Here is a 23,114-nt window from a genome sequence, read left to right as displayed (position 1 = left end):
AATGTGAGTTGTGAATTCTTATGCTACTGAAAGGAATTGGGCTACATCTCTTATATCCATTCAGTGAAGCGCAACCAATTGGGGTCAAAGAAAGCTGAGGACTTGGTCTACATTCATACCAGCTTACATCTTTTGTCACATAAGGATGATGAATACTTGGATGGGGCAGCCAAAATTTGGGATGTACTCCCTCAGTGTGCAAACTTGGATGCAACACTTCATGATCTTACTAAGATGGTGGATGATGGTGATGATAGGTCTATGACACAGGGTGCATCTAGTGCAAGTGGAACCATTCTTGGTTCAAATGATATGGAGCTTGCAAATGTTGGAGATGAGGAGGATCCAGAATTTTTTGAGAATCCTTATGATTCTGATTAGTGAACATTGAATCGTGAACTATGTTTTTGATTTTGTAGTTTGGACATGGAGTCTAGAACATGAATAATTGTGGCTATGTAGTTAAATTTGAAGTTTGAACTATTTAATTGACATATAAATAATCTTGAATCTTGATCAATGGTAAAGCATCATACGATACTATCAAATGATGTATGCTTGTATATTTCTATGTTTCTAACTCTAAGTTCTTGTATTTATAAATTTCCTAAATTCTTTGCATATTTATTAATATGCAAAGAATTTAAACACATCCGTACCCAAAAAAATCCTACATCCTATATCTGCATCTGAATCGATAACTTAGGTTGTAACCATAAGAAAGCCAAACCTCCAACTTCAAGCGTTCTCTCAATGCAATTCCAATTGGTATAGATCTTTTGTTAGTTCCAGGCACGATGCTAGATGCCCTTGAGAGTCTTCGCGATATCCATATTTTGTTGTGCAAAGTCCTTGGCCCTTGGTACTCAACTTTCTTGGATGAACAATGACATATTCCCATTTACAAATCATCAATAATAATTGCATATTCCCACAAATCCCCATAAATGTGTTAGAGTTCTTAGTTGACCATTTATTGATGGCTTTAATTTTATCCTCATCGACACTCACTCCACGTGCATTGATTTGATGACTACGGTACACAATCTCCTCTAGCCCATATTCAAATCCGCAAGTCTTGGTGTATAGTGGTTCTTGTCACAAAATGCTTAGAACTCAGTACAAAATCTCCTCTAGCCCATATTCAAATCTGCAAGTCTTGGTGTATAGTGGTTCTTGTCACAAAATGCTTAGAACTCGCTTAATATAACTCCTATGTTCCCCGGGGATGTATACCCGGCCTAAAACCTGACATTTCGAGGACAAGAACGTCCTAGGGACGGGGGGGACAAGTAGGGGACGTCCCCTAGCCGTCCCCTAAAAGTGAAAAAATGTAGGGGACATCTCGGAAACTTGGGGACGCTAGAGGGAAAAAATGGGGGACGGCCAGCTATACCCAGTACGAAAAGGGAACCTCCAAACGTTCCCTTTCCGAACATTCCCTTTCCATACTGGGTACGGCTGGCCGTCCCCCTGTTTATTTTACACAAAATTAAAAAAGTTTTAACATAAAAAAATATTTTAAAGCCTCCAACTTGGTCAGTTAGGTTGGCCCCACCCCTCCAAATGCCCTAAAAGGCAATAGAGGCAAAATAGGAGCACCAAGCTGCTTCATTTTTCTATGTTTTGTTTTTTAAGTTAAAAAAAAACATGATTATGATACATTGATACTTATTACTTTATGGCAGTCCTCTACCCTTTGGGCCTATAGCTTTGGGCATATTTTGATTTTGATTTTCAGATTTATCATGTTTATCATTATGACATTTTGATATTGACAATTGTTAATGTTTATTGTTCAGTGTTCATTGATATTGTTATGCATTTTGACAATTGGGTACTAAAATCGGATATTATTTCCTAGATGGCATTCAAATGTTGTATGTTATGGTTCTATAATGTTTAAATGACATGCTCATATGAATGATGTGTATATTTGCAAATTTCAACATATATTTTAAATTTTTTCTATATATATATATATATATATATATATATATATATATAGCCATCCTCATTTGCCATCCCCCCCATCCCCAAAATCACCATAAAAATTTGCCGTCCTGAAAACCCATCCTGCAATCGAACACCGTCCCTGTACAGGAAACTTGGGGGAACATAGTATAAATCATATGTTCTTTGCATGTCCTATTGTAATGAAGGATATTATCGGAGATCAATAGAAACCTCCTTAGTTGTTTCCTCAATATATTATTCATGTGCAATTCAAATGTTGCAGGGGCATTGGTCAAGCCAAAGGGTAGGACCAAAAATTAAAGTGTCCAACCTAAAAGTCGTCTTGGGAATATCTTCTTTTCTCATTTTTATTTGATGGTACCTAGACCTTAAATCGATCTTGGAAAAATATTTTGATTTGTGTAGTTCATTAATTAATCTGTTAATTCTTGGGATAAAGTAGGGGAGTTTTTCTTGTCTTTTTGTTTTAACACCCTTTTATATATGCACATCTTCATAGTGCCATAGACTTTCTCAACTAGCACCAGGATGGATGCAAAAGGTTCAAATCCTTTCTTTGGGGGTAGTCCTAGAGGAATATCACCAAATACCTTCCTATGTTCTTTTTACATGGGTTGGATATCAATGTGAACTATCTTCCCTTGGGAAAAAGTCATGTTAATAGTCATACATTGCACAAACCATGTTAATAGTCCCTCACTGGATTTGCGACATGGTTTAACAACCTCATGTGTCTTCAATAAGTCTAGTAGTTTGTATTAGGCATTGACAGGTCAATCACTTGGTGCAACGACACCCCTAGCAGTTAACAAGTGATATCAGAACTTGGTCACAAGTTTGAATCCTTGCAGGTCGCAATGAGCAATGTTGGGAGGGGGATTACTAGCAATTGCATACATGTGCTTGCAACGATAAGTTGATAGGTGCTCAATAATAAAATTATTTTTTAAAACACAATCTTACGTGAACAAATTAGATTATTAAAAAAATTTAATTTAAATAACATAACATTTTACTAAAATCTTTTAAATAGATAAATAATTATTATTTATTTAAATTCAATTTATCAAATATGAAGGCAAGAGCCTACAACATAATGGTAAATTGTGAGCCCCTTAATTGGGAGGTTTTGGGTTCAAATCTACTCAAGCTTAACTAATAATAAAAAATCTTATACCACAAACAATAATAATTAACCGATAAATTTTTTGTAATCAAATATGAAAAAAAATTAAAATTAAAAAAAATCAAAAAATCTATTATGAAAAATTAATAAGAGAAATAAAAAAATAATAATATGAAAAACTAACATCTCCAACAAATATTCTATTGACTAAATAAAATATAGAAACTAAAAAAACTACACTAATATAAATATAATTTAAAAACTAAAATCAAAATCAATTTTAAAAATCAAAAGTTAAATAAATAGAGATCACAACATGAGCTAATGTGGAGATCACAAGTAATTATTTTTAAAATAAATAGGAAAAGAAAAACAATACTTAAAAATAGAGATTTAAAATATAATCTTCTATGAAAAAATTAGATTATTAATAATTTTCAATTTAAATAACATAATATTTATTAAAAATCTTTTAAATAGATTAATAAATATTATTTATTTAAATTCAATTTATCAAATATGAAAAAAAATAATTTAAAAAACCCTTCAAAAAATCTATTATGAAAAATTAATAAAAGAAATACAAAAAAATAATATGAAAAAATAGCAACATCTCTAACAAATATTTTATTGACTAAATAAATTATAGAAACTTAAAAATAATATTTAAAGAAAAAATAAACTAATATAAAAAACAAAACAAAATAATTTAAAAGCTAAAACTGAAATCAATTTTGAAAATCAAAATTTAAATACATAGAGATCACAACATGAGCTAATGTGAGATCACAAGTAAATTTTTTTTTTTAATATATAGAAAAAGAAAAATGATATTTAAAAGTGGATACAACAACTAATAGATATCTAAACAAGAGTAAAAAGTGGAGTGAGATAAAAACCTCAAGCAATGATTAAATTGCTCATCCTCAAGCAATGATTAAATGATCATGGAATCTCATCCATATCCACCTTCCACTACACAATTATTATCATATGTGTTCTGTCCCTTATTTTGAAAGTGAATTATGATCAATAATAGAAACTTGACAAAGCTTGAGAGAATTTTTTCTCTCTTCTTCTAGAAAAAAGATCAAGCCCATCTCATAATGGTGTCAATTGAATTTGCAAATGCCAATGTTCGCATGATAGCATACCACAAATTCATATCTTTTTGTTCACTCTTAGTTATTCTCTTCTTCTAGATCAACTAAAAACATAAAGCAAAGCATGGATTGTACACTTGAAAACATGATGCATACACATGAATGCGTGAAGACATGGAGCATTCACAAAGAAAACAAGTGAATATATCGAAACACAAAGCATAACATTAAAACACAAAACATACACATAAAAAAAAATGGAGGGAACACATGAATATAATGTAGCCAAAGTTAACTTGGTCCACAAAATAGGTAGGAAAGTCCAACCAAGACCAGAACCATCTCTTAGGGTAATCAATTCACCACTTAGGCCACATGAGGCAATAACATAAAATCGGGACCAAAACCATCCCTTGGGGTAATCAATTCATCATTTGGCCCATAGGAGGTAGGGACGCCCAACCAGAACCAAATCCATCCCTTAGGGTAATTAATTTATCATTTAAGTTTTTAACCCACAAGAGGCAAGAATATTCAATCAAGACTAGATCCATCTTGTAATGTCCCTATCTTAGATCACCACAAGTTGCAGAGAACATTAGCCTATCAATTAATATAACAACCCTTCATCATTTATGCCCTTTAAAAGAGTCACAACCCTTCATAATTGGCCTCTTTGAAAGAGTCACAAGCCTTCGTAATTAGTACCTTTTCAAAGAGTCCCAACCCTTCAAAACTTTTGCCCTTTGAAGGAGTCACATCCTTAATTTCTTTTAATTTCCTTTTTTCTTCTTCTATTAATTCTTCCTTTCTTCATACCTTTCCCTTTTTACTACTTTCTCTCCCCTTTCTAATGAAGTTCTCTTCTCTATTTATATATGTCATGTTTGAAGGAGTCACAACTTTTCATTTAATGCCTTTTGAACCTTTATTGACTTAATTTCGTATTGTTATATTTTAATATTATTAATTTTTTATATATAAATTATTTTTTATTCTCTTATAATTTTATTTTATTATTACTTATTATTAGGTCCTATTTCAAAAAGGGGACATTAGAATTCAACAAAAATATATTATTAATGAGATAATTTAGCGGTTGTTAAGAAGGTGAAGCAATCATAACTGGACGTTATATTATTTGTAAATGGAGCAAGTTTACCAAACACTAAACTAAAAGAAGCACCCTTAACTTGGATAAATCGTCATTTGAGTTTTTTTAATATAACTAAAGATACTAGATCAGTAGCAACTGGAAATCTTTCCCACTTGTGCATAAAGTATGCTTGTTATTCTTGGATCTGACCACTTCTCAATTTAGCTACTACACAAAGAAGATCAAAACCTAGATCAATGCCCATTTGAATTAGAAAATATGTGGCTCAAAGATCCAAATTTCAATTCCAGTATGGAATAACAACGAGCTGACGCTAAGTCACAAGGTTCTAATTTGGGTTTGTAATAATAAAACTAAGATTATGCAAGGGTACAAATTTGAAAAAACAAAATCAACATTACAGTCGCCTTATATAAATTTAATTATTTTGAAGTAATATATCCACAAAATTATCAAAATAGTTTAACATTACCTATAAGAGTTTCTGGATTAAATTGTGTCGAATAATTTTGCATCAATGTTCCAAATCGCACTCAATTATCCATCATCAAGATGAAAATAAGAAAGCATAAGAAAAATAGGATAAAGTTACAAACCTAAACAAGTGAAATAGAGTGGGAGAGGTGGAAAAATACAATTGTAGAGAACTTGTGATGCAGGAGCATCCTGGGTTTCTTTATAATCCTGCACATTAGTTCATTCTGCCTAGTTCCAATTGGGCCGACTTTGCTCACATTTAATTTTGGTATAGTTAATTATATTTGATGAGGGCCGACTTGTGGTTTCTCTATGTTCTAGAATTATCTGTAAGCCATTGTGGCAAGTATAAGTAGGGTGTTTAGGTTTAGGGTTAAGGTAGACTTTTGGGGAGAGTTCAATAGAAAAGAGATATGTGGATTTAAAAAGCTGATTTGAAGATCTGGAAGTTGTACACTTGTAATGGCTGTAACCCAAAAGGCCTTATAGCTTGGCATGTATGCTGAATATTTGATGAATCAATAAATATATCCTTGTTCTCCCTCTCCTTGGTGTTGTTCCTCATGTTTGCTTTCGTTGTGTTAACTCTTGTAGGGTGGTTTTGATAGCTGGGTGTGCCTTTGGCCCTAGTTATTCATTCCTTGCTTGCATCAGTTGGTATCAGAGCCCAAAGTTCATCCTTGTGGAGATTGGATCGTGTAGAACCCTGATTTGGATTTGGTTGTAGGGTGGCAGATCTGTGGATTTGACCTATAACTTGCAGAGGGTTACGATGTTGCAGGAACCTGATTTGTAAAGATGGTTCGTGGTAGAGGAAATAACGTTGATAACGCTATATTGGATCAGTTAAGACAAATTGCACCCAGATTAGATGATGTGGAGACAACCCGGAGGAGAGGAGCGCATCTTGAAGATGTAAGTGATGATGAGGCAACAACACCAAACCATAATTTAGAACCTGAAGAAGATCGAGATGAGGAAAGATTGTTGCGATTATTGTCTAGGGAAAATTCAAAGCCTACTGTAGAAGTTGTCCCTTATGATGGGAAATTGGATACAAATACTGTGCTGGATTGGATCTCTGATATGGAGAAGTTCTTTTGGTATGAAAACACTCTTGATAACAAAAAGGTGAAGATTGCAGTCACTAGGCTGAAAGGTCATGCATCATTATGGTGGGAGCACTTGCAAACTAATAGACAAAGGAGAGGAAAGGAGAATATAAGAACTTGGCCAAAGATGGTGAACAAGGTAAAGAACAAATCCATTTCTGTTGATTACCAAGTTAGCTTATTGAGAAAGATGCAAAATTTGAAACAAAGGGACATGATTGTGAAAGAATATACTGAGGAATTCTATAGATTGGACATCAGATCTGGACATGTGGATGATGATGTTGAGAAAATTGCAAGTTACATTAATGGATTGAGATCTCGAATTCAAGATGAGATAAGTTTTGTGAAGTTGAAAAGTGTGGAAGAAGCATACCAATATGCCTTGAAGACTGAGGAGATCTTGACAAAGAGGTAGAGGTGGTAGATTCCAAAGAGGTAGAGGTAGATCTTATGGAGAAAGTAGTAGATTTGACAATTCTGTGCAAGATAAAGGCAAATCTGAATGGAAGAGTGATGATAAAGGCAAGACCGAATGGAAAGGTGGTAATTCTTACCAAGGAGGCACTAATTCTTACCGGGGAAGAGGTAATTCCTATTCTAGAAGTGGATTTCATGGTAATTGTTTTAAATGTGGCAAAGAAGGGCATAGATCTTTTGAATGTAGATCCTTTGAAAGTGGACAGAATTATAGAAATGTTGTGATTCAAGAAGACATTGAAAGTTCACCAACTGGACCTCAGGTTGGAGAAAATTTGATGGTGAGAAGAACCTTATGTAACAAAAGAAGTGATGAGGAACTTATTTTAAGGAGAAGTCTTTTCAAGACAAGATGTAAGATGGTTGGAAAATGCTGCAAAGTGATCATTGATAGTGGGAGTTCTACAAATCTGGCATCAGAAGAGATGGTTACCAAGTTGCAGTTAGAGAGGCTGAAACATCCCAAACCTTATCATGTTTCATGAATCAAAGATGAGCGTAAGATATTGGTAAGTGAGCTATGCCTTGTGAAATTTAAAATTGGACATTATGCTGATGAAGTTTTGTGTGATATTATGCCCACGAATTGTTGTCATATTTTGTTGGGTAGACCTTGGCAATATGATAGACATGTTGTACATGATGGAAGATTGAATGAATATACTCTTTGGGTGAATGGGAAGAAACAAACATTGTTGCCTTTGATTGAAGTTTCAAATGAAATTAATTGTACTACCGTAAAGATTTGTATGGTTAATGGGAAACAATTTGAAAAAGAAGTGAAGAAGAATCAGATTTGTTTCGCCATAATTTCAAGAAAACCAAGTTTTGTCAATGAAGGCCAAGTGCAAGAGAATAATTCTAACCGAGTGCGAGATAGTGGTGACCAAGTGACAGAGGGTAGTATTGACCAAGTGCCAGAAGAAATTGCAGAATTGCTCAATGAAAATAAAGAGATTATTGCTGATCATCTTCCTGATGGATTACCTCCAGTAAGAAGTATAAGTCATCGTATGGATTTGATTCCTAGAGCAAGTTTTCCAAACAAAGCACCATATAGATTGACACCTATAGAGAATGAAGAACTTAATAGAGAAGTGCATGAGTTGTTGCAAAAAGGTTTGATCAGAGAAAGCTTGAGTCCATGTGCTGTACCTGCTATATTAGCACCTAAAAAGAATGGAGAATGGAGAATGTGTACTAATTCTAGAACCATTAACAAGATAACAGTGAAATATAGGTTTCCTATGCCAAGGATGGATGACATAACGAATTGTTTAGTGGAGCAAAGTATTTTACCAAGATTGATTTGAAGAGTGGCTATCATCAAATCACAATCAGAGAAGGTGATGAATGGAAGACTGCTTTCAAGACAAAAGATGGTTTGTATGAATGGTTGGTTATGCCTTTTGGTTTGACTAAGGCACCTAGTACTTTCATGAGGTTAATGAATGAAGTTCTGAAAAGATTTTTGGGTAAGTTTGTGATTGTTTATTTGGATGATATTCTGATATTCAGTAAAACTAAGGAAAAACATCTTGAGCATATTCGACAAGTATTGCAGAGGTTGAAAGAGGAAAAGTTGCTCATTAATCTGAAAAAGTGTTCTTTTATGCAAGAGGAGATTGTGTATCTGGGATTTGTGATTTCAGCTGATGGTTTGAAGATGGATCCTGAAAAGGTTAAAGCAATTTTGGATGGCCTACACCTGAGAATGTGAGTGAGGTAAGATCATTTCATGGTTTAGCTAGTTTTTATAGAAAGTTTATAAAAATTTCAGTGTTGTTTGAAAGGCTATGACTGAGACAATGAGGGGAGATAAAAAGGAATTCAAGTGGACACATGGAGCTGATAAGAGTTTTGAGACTGTGAAACAAAAGGTTGCAGAATTACCGGTATTGGCTTTGCCTGATTTCAACAAAGTATTTCAAGTTGAATGTGATGCAAGTGGTAATGCAATAGGAGCTATATTAAGTCAAGAAGGTAAGCCTGTTGCTTTCTTTAGTGAAAAGTTGAATGATGCTAGAACGAAATATTTTGTGTATGATCAAGAGTTTTATGCTATTGTTAAAGCATTGAAGAAGTGGAGACATTATTTGATGCCTAAGGAGTTTGTGTTGTATACTGATCATAAAGCTTTACAATACTTGGGAAGTCAACATAAATTGAATCAAAGACATATGAAGTGGGTTGAATATTTGCAGAGTTTTACATTTGTGATTAAGCATAAGAGTGGAGTTACTAACAAAGTTACTGATGCATTGAGTAGAAGACGTTCTTTGTTGACTGAAATGAAGGTTGAAGTTCTTGGTTTGGATGAGATGAAAGAGTTATATGATGCTGATCCTGATTTTTCTGAGGCATCGAGAGAGTGTAGAGCACCAAATCTGACAAATCACATAAGTAAGTATGATGAGTATTTCATTCAAGAAGGTATGTTGTTCAAAGGCATTCGGTTGTGTATTCCTCGAAGTTTTATGAGGTTGAATCTAATTAAGGAAAAGCATACTGGTGGATTAGCTGGACATTTTGGAATTGATAAGACATTGGGTTTGCTGAAAGAAAAATATTATTGCCCACAAATGTATAAGGATGTTCAAAAATTTGTAAAGAGTTGTGGAGTTTGTCAAGTTGCAAAAGGAGTGAGTCAAAATACTGGTTTGTATACACCTACTACTGTTCCTGAGAAACCTTGGACTGATATTAGTATGGATTTTGTTCTTGGATTGCCTAAGACAATGAAAGGGTATGATTCCATATTTTTGGTAGTGGACAGCTTTTCTAAGATGGCCCATTTTATACCATGTAAGAAGACATCAGATGCTAAGCATGTTGCTGAACTTTTTTTTAAAGAGATTGTGAGATTTCATGGGTTACCAAGAAGTATTATTTCTGACAGAGACAGTAAGTTCGTTGGATATTTTTGAAAGACTTTGTGGAAGAAGATGGGTACTGAGTTGAAGTTTAGTTCTACATTCCATCCAAAAACAAATGGACAGACAGAGGTTGTGAATAGAAGCTTGGGTAAATTGCTAAGATGTTTGGTTGGGAATAAGCCAAGTAATTGGGAGATGGTATTGGCACAAGCTGAATTTGCATATAATAATTCTGTGAATAGGAGTACAAGGAAGACACTTTTTGAGATTATTACTGGAATGCATCCTAGAGGCATATCAGATTTGAGAGATGTTGTTGGTGAAGAAAAGAGAAGTGCTGCAGAAGAAGAATTTTCTGATTTTATGGAGTCTTTGCATAAGGAAGTGAAGTTGAGATTGGAACAAAGTAATCAAAAGTATAAAAAGAATGCTGATTAGTCTAGAAGATGCCATGATTTTTCAGGTTGGTGATGAGGTGATGGTTCATCTGAAGAAAGGAAGATTCCCAGCTAGAACATACAGTAAGCTGAAGATGAAGAAATTTGGACCTTGTAAGATCTTGAAGAAGTTTGATAGTGGTAATGCTTATGAAGTTGAAATATTTGATGACATGGGTCTATCTCCTATATTCAATATTGCTGATTTTTATAAGTATCATGAGTCAGAGGATGAAATTGTTGTACCTGATGATTATCCTAAGAAGCAAATCGAAGAGGTTGAACAGATATTGGATCAAAGAGTTGGTAAGAGCACAGGAGAAAAAGATTACTATGAATATTTGGTGAAGTGGAAGAATATACTAGTTGAAGATGCTACATGGATTTCTCAGTCTGAGTTGGATTCAGCTCAGGGTGTGACACTTACATGATTCAGGAGAATCATTTTTTTTTTTCCAACCCTGGTTGTCTAATGCAGGAGCATCCTGAGTTTCTTTGTAATCCTGCACATTAGTTCATTCTGCCTAGTTCCAATTGGGCCGACTTTGCTCACATTTAATTTTGGTATAGTTAATTATATTTGATGAGGGCCGACTTGTGGTTTCTCCATGTTCTAGAATTATCTGTAAGCCATTTTGATAAGTATAAGTAGGGTGTTTAGGTTTAGGGTTAGGATAGATTTTTGGGGAGAGTTCAAAAGAAAAGAGATATGTGGATTTAAAAAGTTGATTTGAAGATCTAGAAGTTGTACATTTGTAATTGGCCGTAACCCAGAAGACCTTACAGCTGAGCATGTATTCTGAATATTTGATGAATCGATAAATATATCCTTGTTCTCCCTCTCCTTGGTGTTGTTCCTCGTGTTTGCTTCTGTTGTGTTAACTCTTGCAGGGTGGTTTGGAAAGCTGAGTGTGCCTTTGGCCCTAGTTATTCATCCCTTGCCTGCATCAAAATGAAAGATAGAATTGTAGAGCAAATTGTAGGATGGTTCTTGTTGGCTCTTGCGCATCCTTGTTGCATTTAATGGTATAATAGTTGTTGAATAAAAAAAAAAAACATTTTTTGTGTGAATCTAAAGTTTGAACTTCTCGATGCCTTGTATTTTGTACTTTGATCATAACTATGTGGAGATGGAATGGGATCTTGATAAAGGATCCCTTTTCAAGTCCGTGCTCTAAGTTTCTTGCTGTCATTTTTTTCATGTAACCAATTTTCAAATTAAGGAGCTTATGATTTTGACTTGGTTTTCACATAGGTCCAAAGTAGCCAAATACTCCTCTATCGCTCCTTGGGCACACGTATCCCTGTATCCAATTTGGATGTATTAGGCATGGCCCAAATACACATTCTATATGTAAAGTGTTGCAAAAACTTTTCATGAAAAGAGAGCAGAAAATATAGTTGATTTCAAAACAATGCCCCTACCTCAAATGGCTATTGACTATTCCATTGTTACAAAAACATAGTATGCTAGGAAACTTTAAAAAGTAATAGTGACACCTTTGAATGTGCACAAGAACCGTACAGTAACATATAGTGACAACACTCAGTGCAAATGCAATCCGATGCAAGGAAAGCTTTAAAAAAAATAGTATGCTAATAACTCTAACATAATCAATAGATATCAAAGGAGACTTTAAAAAGTAATTGTGACACCTTTGTGAGTGCATAGAATGTGTACAGTAACACGCAGGGACAATACTCGATACGTGTGTTAGAAAACATGGATCAGTTTCTACAAATGTAGTTACATTGCCATTGTTATTGATGTGTTCCAAATGCAGATCCCAATCTTGTATAAATATAAGAGTAGGAGACATGTCTCTAAGATTAATCATTATTATTTAGCAAAATAAATCACAATATAAAATATGTATTATATTATATATATAATATATTATATATATAATATATTATATCAACATCGTATCTTATGATTAAATCAATCCGACTGTAGCTCTAATCTTTAACGCTCCCTCTTAGCTAGGGAGGATTTGTTATGGAACACATTATGCTCTCAAGCATATGGAGATATATCATCTCTATGTGATATTTCTGAATGGCATATTTAAGGATATCAACATAAATCCATCCACACACACATATATATATCAACATATATTACATATGGAATTGGCTTCAATTTACTATGAGGCTAAATTTATCAACACTCCCTCTTTAGCAAAATAGAATTGAAGCAATTATTGTTACATCCCAAATTTTTGCCCTAAATTTTAAATTGAACGTAGTTATTGGTTTAACGAATTATTATCATGTGAAGTGAGTTAGTTAATTATAGCCGTTGTATCAATTTATTTCTTCCTGATCATGTGAAGTGAGTTAGTTAATTATAGCTGTTGTATCAATTTATTTCTCCCTGGTCATGTGAAGCAAATATGTGATATTAACTAATAATGCAATATTTTCATGATCATGTGAAATGAGTTAGTTATTTAGACGTTGATGGAATATCTAGAGGTCACTAGATGATCAACAATGGTTTTGAATTAATGATTAATATATCTTAAATTAATGTCTTGGCAAGAATGTTTGAGTGATTGCAAGAAGAAGACTTAAGAAAGGGTAAGCATTGCTAAATGGGGTCATTGGAAGGGGATAATCAAATGGTCCAGTCATTAGAATTGATAGGTTTGACCTAAAGACTACCTTGGCAAGGTTACTAGGATTCGACATGTTACATGGTGGAACCACATGAGCTATAAAAGGAGCATTATAATAAATATATAAATTAAACATAATTCTTACTTTTAAAAGAATTATCAAAGAATTTATTATTTAATTATTATTAAACACTCTCAAATACGAACATATGTATATAAAAATAAGGTGACACCAATACATTATAAATTATAATCTAATGATGCCACCTCATCAATACGTACACATGAACGTAGATAAGAATACATAATAATAATAAAATAATAATAATAACTCTTTAACTTCTTATTCTGCTTTATTTTCTTTCCCTCCTTTTCTTTCTTTTTAATCGATTTGAATGGCTTTTGAATGGATTCTTGTAACTGAAGGAAGCCGTAGAGTCAAGCTCTTCTTTTTTTATAGTCTCATAATCCTATCACAACCCACTCTTTCATTCTTCCTCATTGCTATCGGTGGCTCTGTAAGTGACTAAGATTTATTTCCTACTGATACTACTACTCTTTCGTTCTTCTCTTTCATGTTCCTTGCCTGCGAAAATCATAATCAATAGTGGAGTCCGCTATCCCAACCTCAAAGCATTCCAAGATATATCCATAGTGTCAAGTAAGAAGATTGCCAAACCACATATTTCCATTTGTGTTTCTTTTTAATGCTAAGTCTATCGAACCACGTATTTCCAATCATGATTCTTTTTAATGCTAAGTCTGTCGAGTTCCATGTAGAGTACAAGAACCAAATTCATATACCACAGAAACATGTTTGTATTTCTTTCCATATATCACACCAATCGTATCTTTTGTACATTGATGCATAGAATCCATAACATTGATCTCTATTTATTTCAGACCGAATTCAAAGCAATAACATATAGATTATAAAATATGGAATCTGACAATCATTGATGTTATTTATTCATGCTAGCATATCAATCATGTGTATCAAATATCTGAGATCAGAATTTAATATATCCATTTATATCACACAGAGATGGAAATGAAATCATTTAACCGAACACCAAGGAATTAACCAGCAATGTTGCATTTTTAGGTGAAGAGGTGTAAAGAAAAATCCATGGATATAAACTCGTGAGCACCTAGGAATCACCAGCATGATAGCCTGAAATGGTGAGGAGGTGTAGAGAGTTTGCACAAATAAGAATGGAATCAAATCAAATAAATATTATGCTAAAGAAAAACTATAATAGCTCATGCATGTTCCAATTATGTAATATGTTGTCAAGCCGAGTGGTGGAGATCGAGTTTGCAGACCCAACTTGAAATCCTTGGCCAGGGTAGAAATTAGGCAGATGTGCCGAACATGTGATCTTTGTTGATTGTCCAGACGCTATAGTTATTTTGGAGAATAACTGTTGGGACTTCAACTCACCTAATTACTCAGATGGCTAGGCTTATGAACATCCCAAGCCTAATCCTGAGGTAGGGAGGGTCGTTCTATTAATTTAGGATGTGTGGGGATAAGTAATGGTCTTCGGTTGGGAGGTTAGGCCTATGTCAATGCTTCTCCTCTCACCAATGCCAAGGCTTGGACAACGAGTTAAAGAGAATCTTTTGATAATAATGTATGACTCTTTCACTTTTAACCCCTAAAGGAATAGATAGATATTTTCATTTCAAGATTTACTTTTATGTTGAATAAGTAACTCAAATTGATATAACTAGTCATTACTTTATTTTCAGTTGAATATTTAGAAGTAGTTAAATCGATAGCAATACATAAATATCTCTTTTGTTTCTTGTGAAATCAGCTAAATATGTAAGATAGATGAAAAGAGATTCTTTCAGTTATAATTAGTTAATAGAAAATCATTGTCATCTGAAATAAAATCAGTTACTTGTAAAATTAGTTTAATTTTAAATTTCGTTATGAAAATTCGTATGTTACAATTATATTACAAGATTTAATCACCACTTTAAGTGTGGTCTATGACATATTTAAGTTATGGTGTCCCGCAAGATCCGGCCCGAAGAACCATAACAATTGATTCTCATGGTGTCTGGCAAAATCCAGCCCGAAGAACCATGATGAGTTGATTATCAAAGTCTCCAGCAAAATCTGGCCCGAAGAACCATGATAAGTTGGTTATCAAGGTGTTTGGCAAAATCCGGCCCAAAGAACCATGATAACATTTTCTCCAACACATTTTGGTGTTAGGAGATAGATCAACTATTGTTAAAGTTGTCACCTTACAATAGAGACCTCACACATATGAAAGATCATCACCTTTCATAACACAATTGCAAAAATTTAATCTTTCTCTGACAACAACTTGAAGCTTGTTATGATACATTTGTTATCATGACTTTTGACACTCTAGGACAACAACTTAATGAAGTCTGTCATTATAATAGGTCTACCATTTATAAGATTGTCATCTTACAATGATTACCTTCTATTTATATATGTCAATGAAAGATTGTCACCTTCATTACATATCATATGCAAAATAGAAACCACCATGAAGCAAGTCAGAGGGTGGTACAAAGGCTTTCACCTCAATTCTCCCTCACATCAAAATTCTCCCTCTGAACATTGATCCTGGGAACTCAGGTCCTCTAGTGTCTTCCTCCGAAGCTCTCTTCAACCAAAGATGCCTGTTGGACTCCCTCTCAATCTAATATCAATCTTACGACTTTTTGGTGACAAATCGTTACTTCCTCATGAAGTATTCTCGAGCAGGCCCATCAAAATCATGCAGTCGCACACATATTTTTAGACTCCCTCTAAATATCAATCATTTGAGCTCCTACGTTGCCTTTGAAGAAGTGTCAGACTCCCTCTTAATGGAAGAATGCTCATAATCTCAATCGTCAATGATATTCGCTTCAAGAGCCTTATTTATCCAACCTGATCATCAGATGACTAACGAATTTTAGATCACAGCTTCTTTTGAGCCTACCATAAGATTAAGTCTACACAATATTTTGGTAGCATGTGTAAAGTACTAGCCTTCTTTTCTTGCACAAACATCCTCATGCATAAAGGAAAAAAATCAAGGCAAATAACTCTTATCGTATGTATAGAATTATAGATAGGAGTTAGCTATGGTGAGTAGATGAATGTAAAAAAAAAAAAAAAAAGTACTTATCTACAGATGAGGGTCCATATCTACATTAAAACAAAAAATGGCCTCCAATGGGAATGAAGCATTGGTTAAGGTAATTATTCACCCCCCACAATGTAAAATTCGCACATACTCAGTCAATTTGAACAACTCTGTATCACATGAAAAGTTCTAGTAACACTATGAGGTGTTCAAGTAATTTCAGATTGACAGGTCTAGAAAATGTGTAAGTGCTATTGAAAACATCCCCAAATCCATCATAAGCCTCCATGCATGATACAAGTATTATGGTGAATGGTCATATCCCCCCCATAATATTGATGTAGGTGCGATAGTGAACATTGTTCCAAATATGCAGATTTTTCCAAATTTGACTTTATGTTAGATATATTCTAGAAGTGTTTAATGATATTTGTCTCTTCTGAAGATGAACATGATTGTTACCATCCCTATTAACAAAACATTGTTCAACTGGATCACGTATTTCCTATCTCAGCTACCGCTGTGATGTCCCCTTCCTTTTGGTAAGTTTTCTCTCAATTTGTTTAGGGTGATAATATAATTATCTTATTTTGACAATAGACGTTACACTCTTACACTCTTACTCATTGAATCAACATTCCCATTTCATACTTCCTTATCACTAAAATTATGCTATCAATTTCTTATACAACTGGATACCATATTTTTGTTATGATGACATTTCCAAACCATTTTCTTCACAATAATCAATGTCCTCAAATATGATTGCTGTCTAGTTCGATCTTGGTTATTGACTTATCATAGATTGGGATGATACAATTGTAGTCTTTAATAGTGCCTTGTGTTAATTTGGATCAGTTTGGATTTTTCATTAAACTCCTCAACTAAGTAAGAAATGGACCGACTTCCTATGAGACCCCCATCATTGTTTGTTTATATGTGGCAAAAATACTGACCGTATGTTCTAAGTGATGAATCGATTCCCTTTTCTCCAATTCGGTGATTATATCAATAATAAGCATCAAAAAATTCTTCTGTGTCTTCACCTTTCAGCAAATACCCAAAATAGTTGATTTAATATTATTCCTTGGGTCGATACTTATGCTTTGTTAGCATGTTATTTGTATATAATGATCATCAGTAGTTTCTGACATATGCTGAATAGACACAAAGTCTGAATCTTCATTTGTACCATTGACTATGTATTCTTCCATGTGTATTCCTTGGTTGGATATTCATTGTCTGATTATATTCCAATCATATGGGATATTATTCGATTTATAAATTGTAATCCCTCTTTTTCCATCATAGTCATCTGCGACTAATGAATTTACCCTAGAGTTGAATTTCTGTCTGATAGTTGAAAGAGAAACTGAGATTTTTTATGATATATAATTGTGAGGTTCTATACTGGTCGCTGATTCTGACTGGACCTGACTTATGTGATTCCTTCCTTCTTGATTATTTCTATCAATCATTTTTATGAATTGATTGAGGTGCCATCCTAAGCTATAGAAAACTGGATAATATATATTGATGTCTGAATTGAGTCTAATCATTGATGCTTATAGTACCAACACTGCCAATAGAGAATATTGCTGGAGCATTCGAATGAATCTCTGAGATAACTTCTATTAGTATTCATCTTCCTTTATAATTCAGCAATGGTAGGTTTTTGTGTGAAGAGAATTTTGTTCAATTCTAGTTTCTGCACTGTGTATTTAAAATATGGTCTGTAGAACAAGTCTTCAAATGATAGTAGACCTGATTCTCTTCCATAGTGTGGATGCTCAATAATAGGTATCAATGTAAGTCTTGTTTGATGAGTCAATCCTTATATTCCATTGACTCGAGTATACGTGGTAGTAGGTTAATTGTGATACCTTATCTTCTTTCATTCCCATAGCTGAGATGAAGTTTGTTTTGCCGGCAGATATCTTCCATTTTTGTTGTTTGATAATCCTCTATGCACTATACATATATAATCTTTATTATATCAACATTGTATCTTATGATTAAATCAATCCGACTGTAGCTATAATCTTAACAATATGCACTCAAATGCAAGGAAAGTTTTACATCAGAAGTTAAAAAGGCAGAAAAGCAAGCCCTTAATGTAACATATATTTGCAATATGCAATAGTGCAAGAAAATCATCTTTTAATGAGTCTAATTAGATAACCTTAGCATTTAACTTCAGCAATATGAACTTCCCACTAAAAATATGCTCACTGGTGCTATTTAAATTTTAATTAGGCCTTTTCTCATCTGACATTGACTTCAGAACAGAAAAAGGTGATCTCATTTCTTACCAAAGGTATATCATGCACAACTTTAAGGCTTTTATTGCTGTTCTCAATAGCCCACAATCGCACAATTCCATCACCAGCCCCTGATGCAGCAAGATCACTCCCTCTACACACTGCAAGAGCTCCAACCCAGGACTCTACAGAAGAGCTACTTCCCATTTTATGTGTTACGTTACCATTTCCTGCATCCAAGCAAAAAATTCAACACAATGTTTTAAACACATAAACTAGAGAAGAAAAGAAAGAGAAACAAATGAACCAAAACAAAAGCGTGTTAAAAACATAGACATCCAAAAAGCAGTAACAAGGTCCAAACTTGCAGGTCGTGTAATGTCTCCATTTTGGATTTTTTTTACAATGCAATTGGTGTTGGCTTTGCAGGTTAGTGTCAGCCTGATCAGAGGAATAATTTACCAATGAGCTTAGATGGTTTAAAGGAGTCATTAGTACTTTCACATGTTATTTATGACTTCTGGTTGTTAATGTTTTCAAACCAGAATACAGGAATGCGATAACAAATGACACAATAACTTATCCTGAGAAAACCCTCCTACTCAGGGGTGGAAAATCCAGCCCCACAAAATATAGACCCTTTTATAGAAAGCTAAAACAAATACATAGGGCTCTTAAACTTCTGATTATCAATACCAAACAATCGATCAGTCAGTAGTATACGAAGTTCAATCACTTCAACTATGCAGATACAGAATATAAAAGTTCTTCAAATGAGATTAACTAACTCACTCAAATCTGGTTTATCACAGATCACATACATACAAATACAATATCATAAGATGCGCTTGATACAGAAGATTTACTCATATTTCAGACCAGTAAATATCTATGCAGCAAAATGATCAAACACCCAATACTCTCTCTCAACCCAATTTCTCTCCAACTGAACAGTATAATAAAGGCACCAATGATTTATCAATTAATTATATCTCTTTGAATAAATGACATTATTTCTCTTGCAACAAATTTGGCTAGTTACAGGGGTTGTCTTTACAGTCCACTCATCCTTGATTTTTAAAAATATATCTACCATAGAGATTCCGGAATAGTATATAGAGAGAGAGAGAGACTTCAAGTTTGAAGAGCTGCAATTGTGACACTTATTTTGCCTAGCATAATTGCTAATTGCACCTTCCTATGCAAATTAATTCATTTTGTTCAATGTTGTCTTTTTTAACCTTTCTCAATAGATCAATTATTTTTGTTCAATGTTGGCATTTTAATCAAACAGTGGCATGACATTAAACCCAAATTTCCAATTATCATTTACAAATTGCTTACCAATATCATTGCCATCATTAACTTGTGATGATGTCATTTCTTCTGGCTTTTCCTCAGTGCCATGATTCTCTGAGAGATGTTGAATACCCGCATGCCCATGTGCACCTTTTGCAATAAAAACCGGTTTTTTCCGCATCATGCTCCAAAGTTCTATGCTTCCATCATCAGAACTTGATATAAACTCTTCATTGTTGACAAAACAAAAACATTCTAAAGATGCTGCAGGTCCTCTAAACACTAACTATGTCTCCTCAGGAATCTGCACACCAAAGTTAGTCATTGGGGAGAATCTATTAAATAATCAGTAAACCATAACCATCACACAAGCACTCTAAAGAAAAAAGGCCATAAATAGATTTCATCATAAAAGTTGAAGCCACTGAATGGATGGTGATGGGAATTTCTAGTTTATCTGCCTTGAACATCATTAGTAATAAATGATCCATCATTTTATATAATGTCAACAAATAAAATACTAAAACTATACAGGGAAGCTAGAAAAAAGGGGTAAAATATTGTGAAAGATAAAACGAACTTTTCACAACCACGGGAATGCTCCATAATATAGACACTAGATTGGGAGAATGATATGATGAGCTAAGCACCTACACCATAAGATCATTCAGATTTTCTAGACAAGAAGTTTCAAAGCAAATTACAACAGATCTTGGTATTTGTTTCATGACACACAACACATACTGATAGCAAAAATTTCAGAATACTATCATCAAACACCTCAAAAGAAGTGACATTATTTTTTAATGTAAACTTGAGCTGCTATATAAAAAATTATATATGAAACAAGATATCTCTAAGTGCCTAAATCCTTCCACCAATACATTAAAAGATACCTTCCATAAACGCAATGTGTGATCACGTCCAACAGAAAGAACTCGTTCTTTTCGCAAGCAATCTACCATTAGGATTTCACTTTGATGACCGTAGAGAGTATCCATGTACAATCTGTCTTCTGCACTCCACAATTTGATTGTGTGATCAAATGATCCAGATATGAGTTGCTGTGTACCTTGCCGAAAAGCTAAACAAGACACAGCTCCCCTGTGACCTGGAAAGGCCTGCAGTAAATAGAGAAGATTAAAAATTGAATGATTGCTCTGCCCAGATTAATAATGGATAAGCACTAGAGGTTATGAAATTTGTACTTGAATATGTTCCCGTATGCGGGTATCCCATAGATGAACAAAATGATCTAATCCTCCAGTAGCCATGTACCGGCCATCAGAACTGATAGCCATTGATAGAATATGTTTGCTGCGCTGCTTCCTATTTAAACTTTTTGTAGAGGCTTCCTTGCTGGGCTAGTCATATTTCTCACTTGCACCTGTTTCAACATCCCAATGAAAAATAGCACCATCTTTTGATGCTGAGAAACCCTTTGAATCATCTTCTCTTAGAGCTACAACTGTTACAGACTGCTTGTGTCTTTTAACAACTCGCCACTCTACCTGATTGGAAGGCTTCACAACCCTGTTGAGAATTGACCTTTAGCATTCATTTATTATACGGAACCAAACTAACATACCACAACATATTGTCTTGAATTTCCATTTACTAAATGAATTCTTTTGAAAATTCTGAAGGGCTAATCAATAATTTCCTGTGGCACTTATTAGAGAAATTTGGAATTTGGAATAATTGTCCACTCAATTACTTACTACTTCAAACCATCATACGAGGCTATGCATTGAACTCTTTTACAAAACTCAGCACCAACCACACTATCAACATTTCTTTAGCAAAAAAAAAATATTACCAAGAGGCTGGATAGCTATTCAAAATTCATGATATAAACATCAAAAAAAGAAACTAAAACAACTATAAACATTCATGCGCATAGACTTGTTCCTTGAATGAAGTATGCACACATGTAACATAATCAAATGACTAGGCAGTTTAGTTGAATACAATGCCTTTTCTGGAAGTAGAGAAAAGATAAATGCACTAGCAAGCTATCATAACATCTACGAAAAACATTATCTTTTGTTAATATTTCATTGACAATCAAGTAAACAAGCAAGTATTTTTAGATTAACAATCTTCTGTTAATATTTTAGATTATCATAACTACTAATTTTAAGTATTTGAACCATTCTCTGGTGAATGAAACTCAAAAACTTTAAAATAAAAGCCCTGGTCTAAATAAACACAAAGAATCACCTCAAGAAAAAAAGTTCTTATAATAAAAAATTTAAACACAAGAGGTTTGAATCTCCAGGCCATCAAGTTGCTCTTATTTGTCGCATCAACAATAAAACACAACTAAACCAATATACAGTTGAGAACTCCAGACACCAATAAAAATAACTAAAAGATCATTGTAATTTGACGGCATACAGTCAACTGTGACTTATTTCTGGTGCAAAAGCTTAAGCTGTATATCCATGGCATCATTTAGAGTTGGATCCACACCCAAAAGAAAAATGTGCAGAACTTGTCCCAAAAATATAATTTCTGCAATGTCCCTAAATTTAAGTTCCACTAAGGCCATAGCTAAAATAAAAAATGTATAGTACTGCAAAAATGCGAAGTACTATAACAGAAATTTAGGTACTATAAATTCATAACTTTAACTTGCAATGTATAAACTTACTGATAACCAAAGCAGAGTATCTCATGGTTTAGAGCCCCATAAAAGCATAAATCATTTGGGGAGTAAATCCACAAACCAGAGGAGTGGGATTTTTAAATCCGCAAACCAGAGGAGTGGAATTTTGGAAAAAATCGACAAAAATCAGATATAGACAAAAAACTACTCCAAGCATAAGTGCAATTAACCATGATTGTACCTTAAGAATCATTCTTTAGAAAGCCTCTTAAACTCATCAATTGATAAGTGGGAGATGTTTTCCACAGAAAATCTAATCGTTATATTTACTATCAGGATTCATCTCTGTAGTTTTTTTAGTCAAACTCATTGACCTAAGTTTCATTAGTGGTTCGCAAGAACCCATCTCTGATGAGATTGAATGGAACAATTAGCATTCATTGCATCTAAGTGATGAAGAGTGAAGCACCAAGACTTCCCAAGTCGTCACCCATC

At 33.9% G+C, this 23,114-nt stretch overlaps 1 protein-coding gene across 1 annotated transcript; it reads right to left on the bottom strand.

The window, feature by feature from the left end:
- Positions 1–1,362: 1,362 nt before the first annotated feature.
- Positions 1,363–21,309, bottom strand: LOC149575967 (U3 snoRNP-associated protein-like YAOH). The gene is made up of 6 exons (XM_089793666.1): positions 21,217–21,309; positions 20,905–21,129; positions 20,589–20,658; positions 20,054–20,236; positions 18,761–18,939; positions 1,363–1,473 (listed from the first exon to the last, which is right to left on the bottom strand). The coding sequence occupies exons 1-6, from the start codon at positions 21,307–21,309 to the stop codon at positions 1,363–1,365; spliced, it is 861 nt and encodes a 286-aa protein (XP_089649792.1).
- Between the last annotated feature and the right edge of the window lie 1,805 nt (positions 21,310–23,114).

Source organism: Cupressus sempervirens, chromosome 1 (assembly GCF_028749045.1).
Source record: "Cupressus sempervirens isolate cs-2001-9-10 chromosome 1, ASM2874904v1, whole genome shotgun sequence".
Taxonomy (NCBI): Eukaryota; Viridiplantae; Streptophyta; class Pinopsida; order Cupressales; family Cupressaceae; genus Cupressus; species Cupressus sempervirens.
Note: the sequence above shows the minus strand (reverse complement) of the source record. Positions and strands in the feature narration are given on the sequence as shown.

Coding starts and splice junctions, on each gene's coding strand:
- LOC149575967 (XM_089793666.1), bottom strand. CDS start 21,309: ATGGCTATCAGTTCTGATGGCCGGTACATGGCTACTGGAGGATTAGAT. Junction 18,940..20,053: donor TAATGATGGCAATGATATTG/GTAAGCAATTTG, acceptor GCTTGGATGCAG/GAAATGGTAACGTAACACAT. Junction 1,474..18,760: donor TTGTGCATGATATACCTTTG/GTAAGAAATGAG, acceptor TAAAATAAACAG/GGGGACGGCCAGCCGTACCC.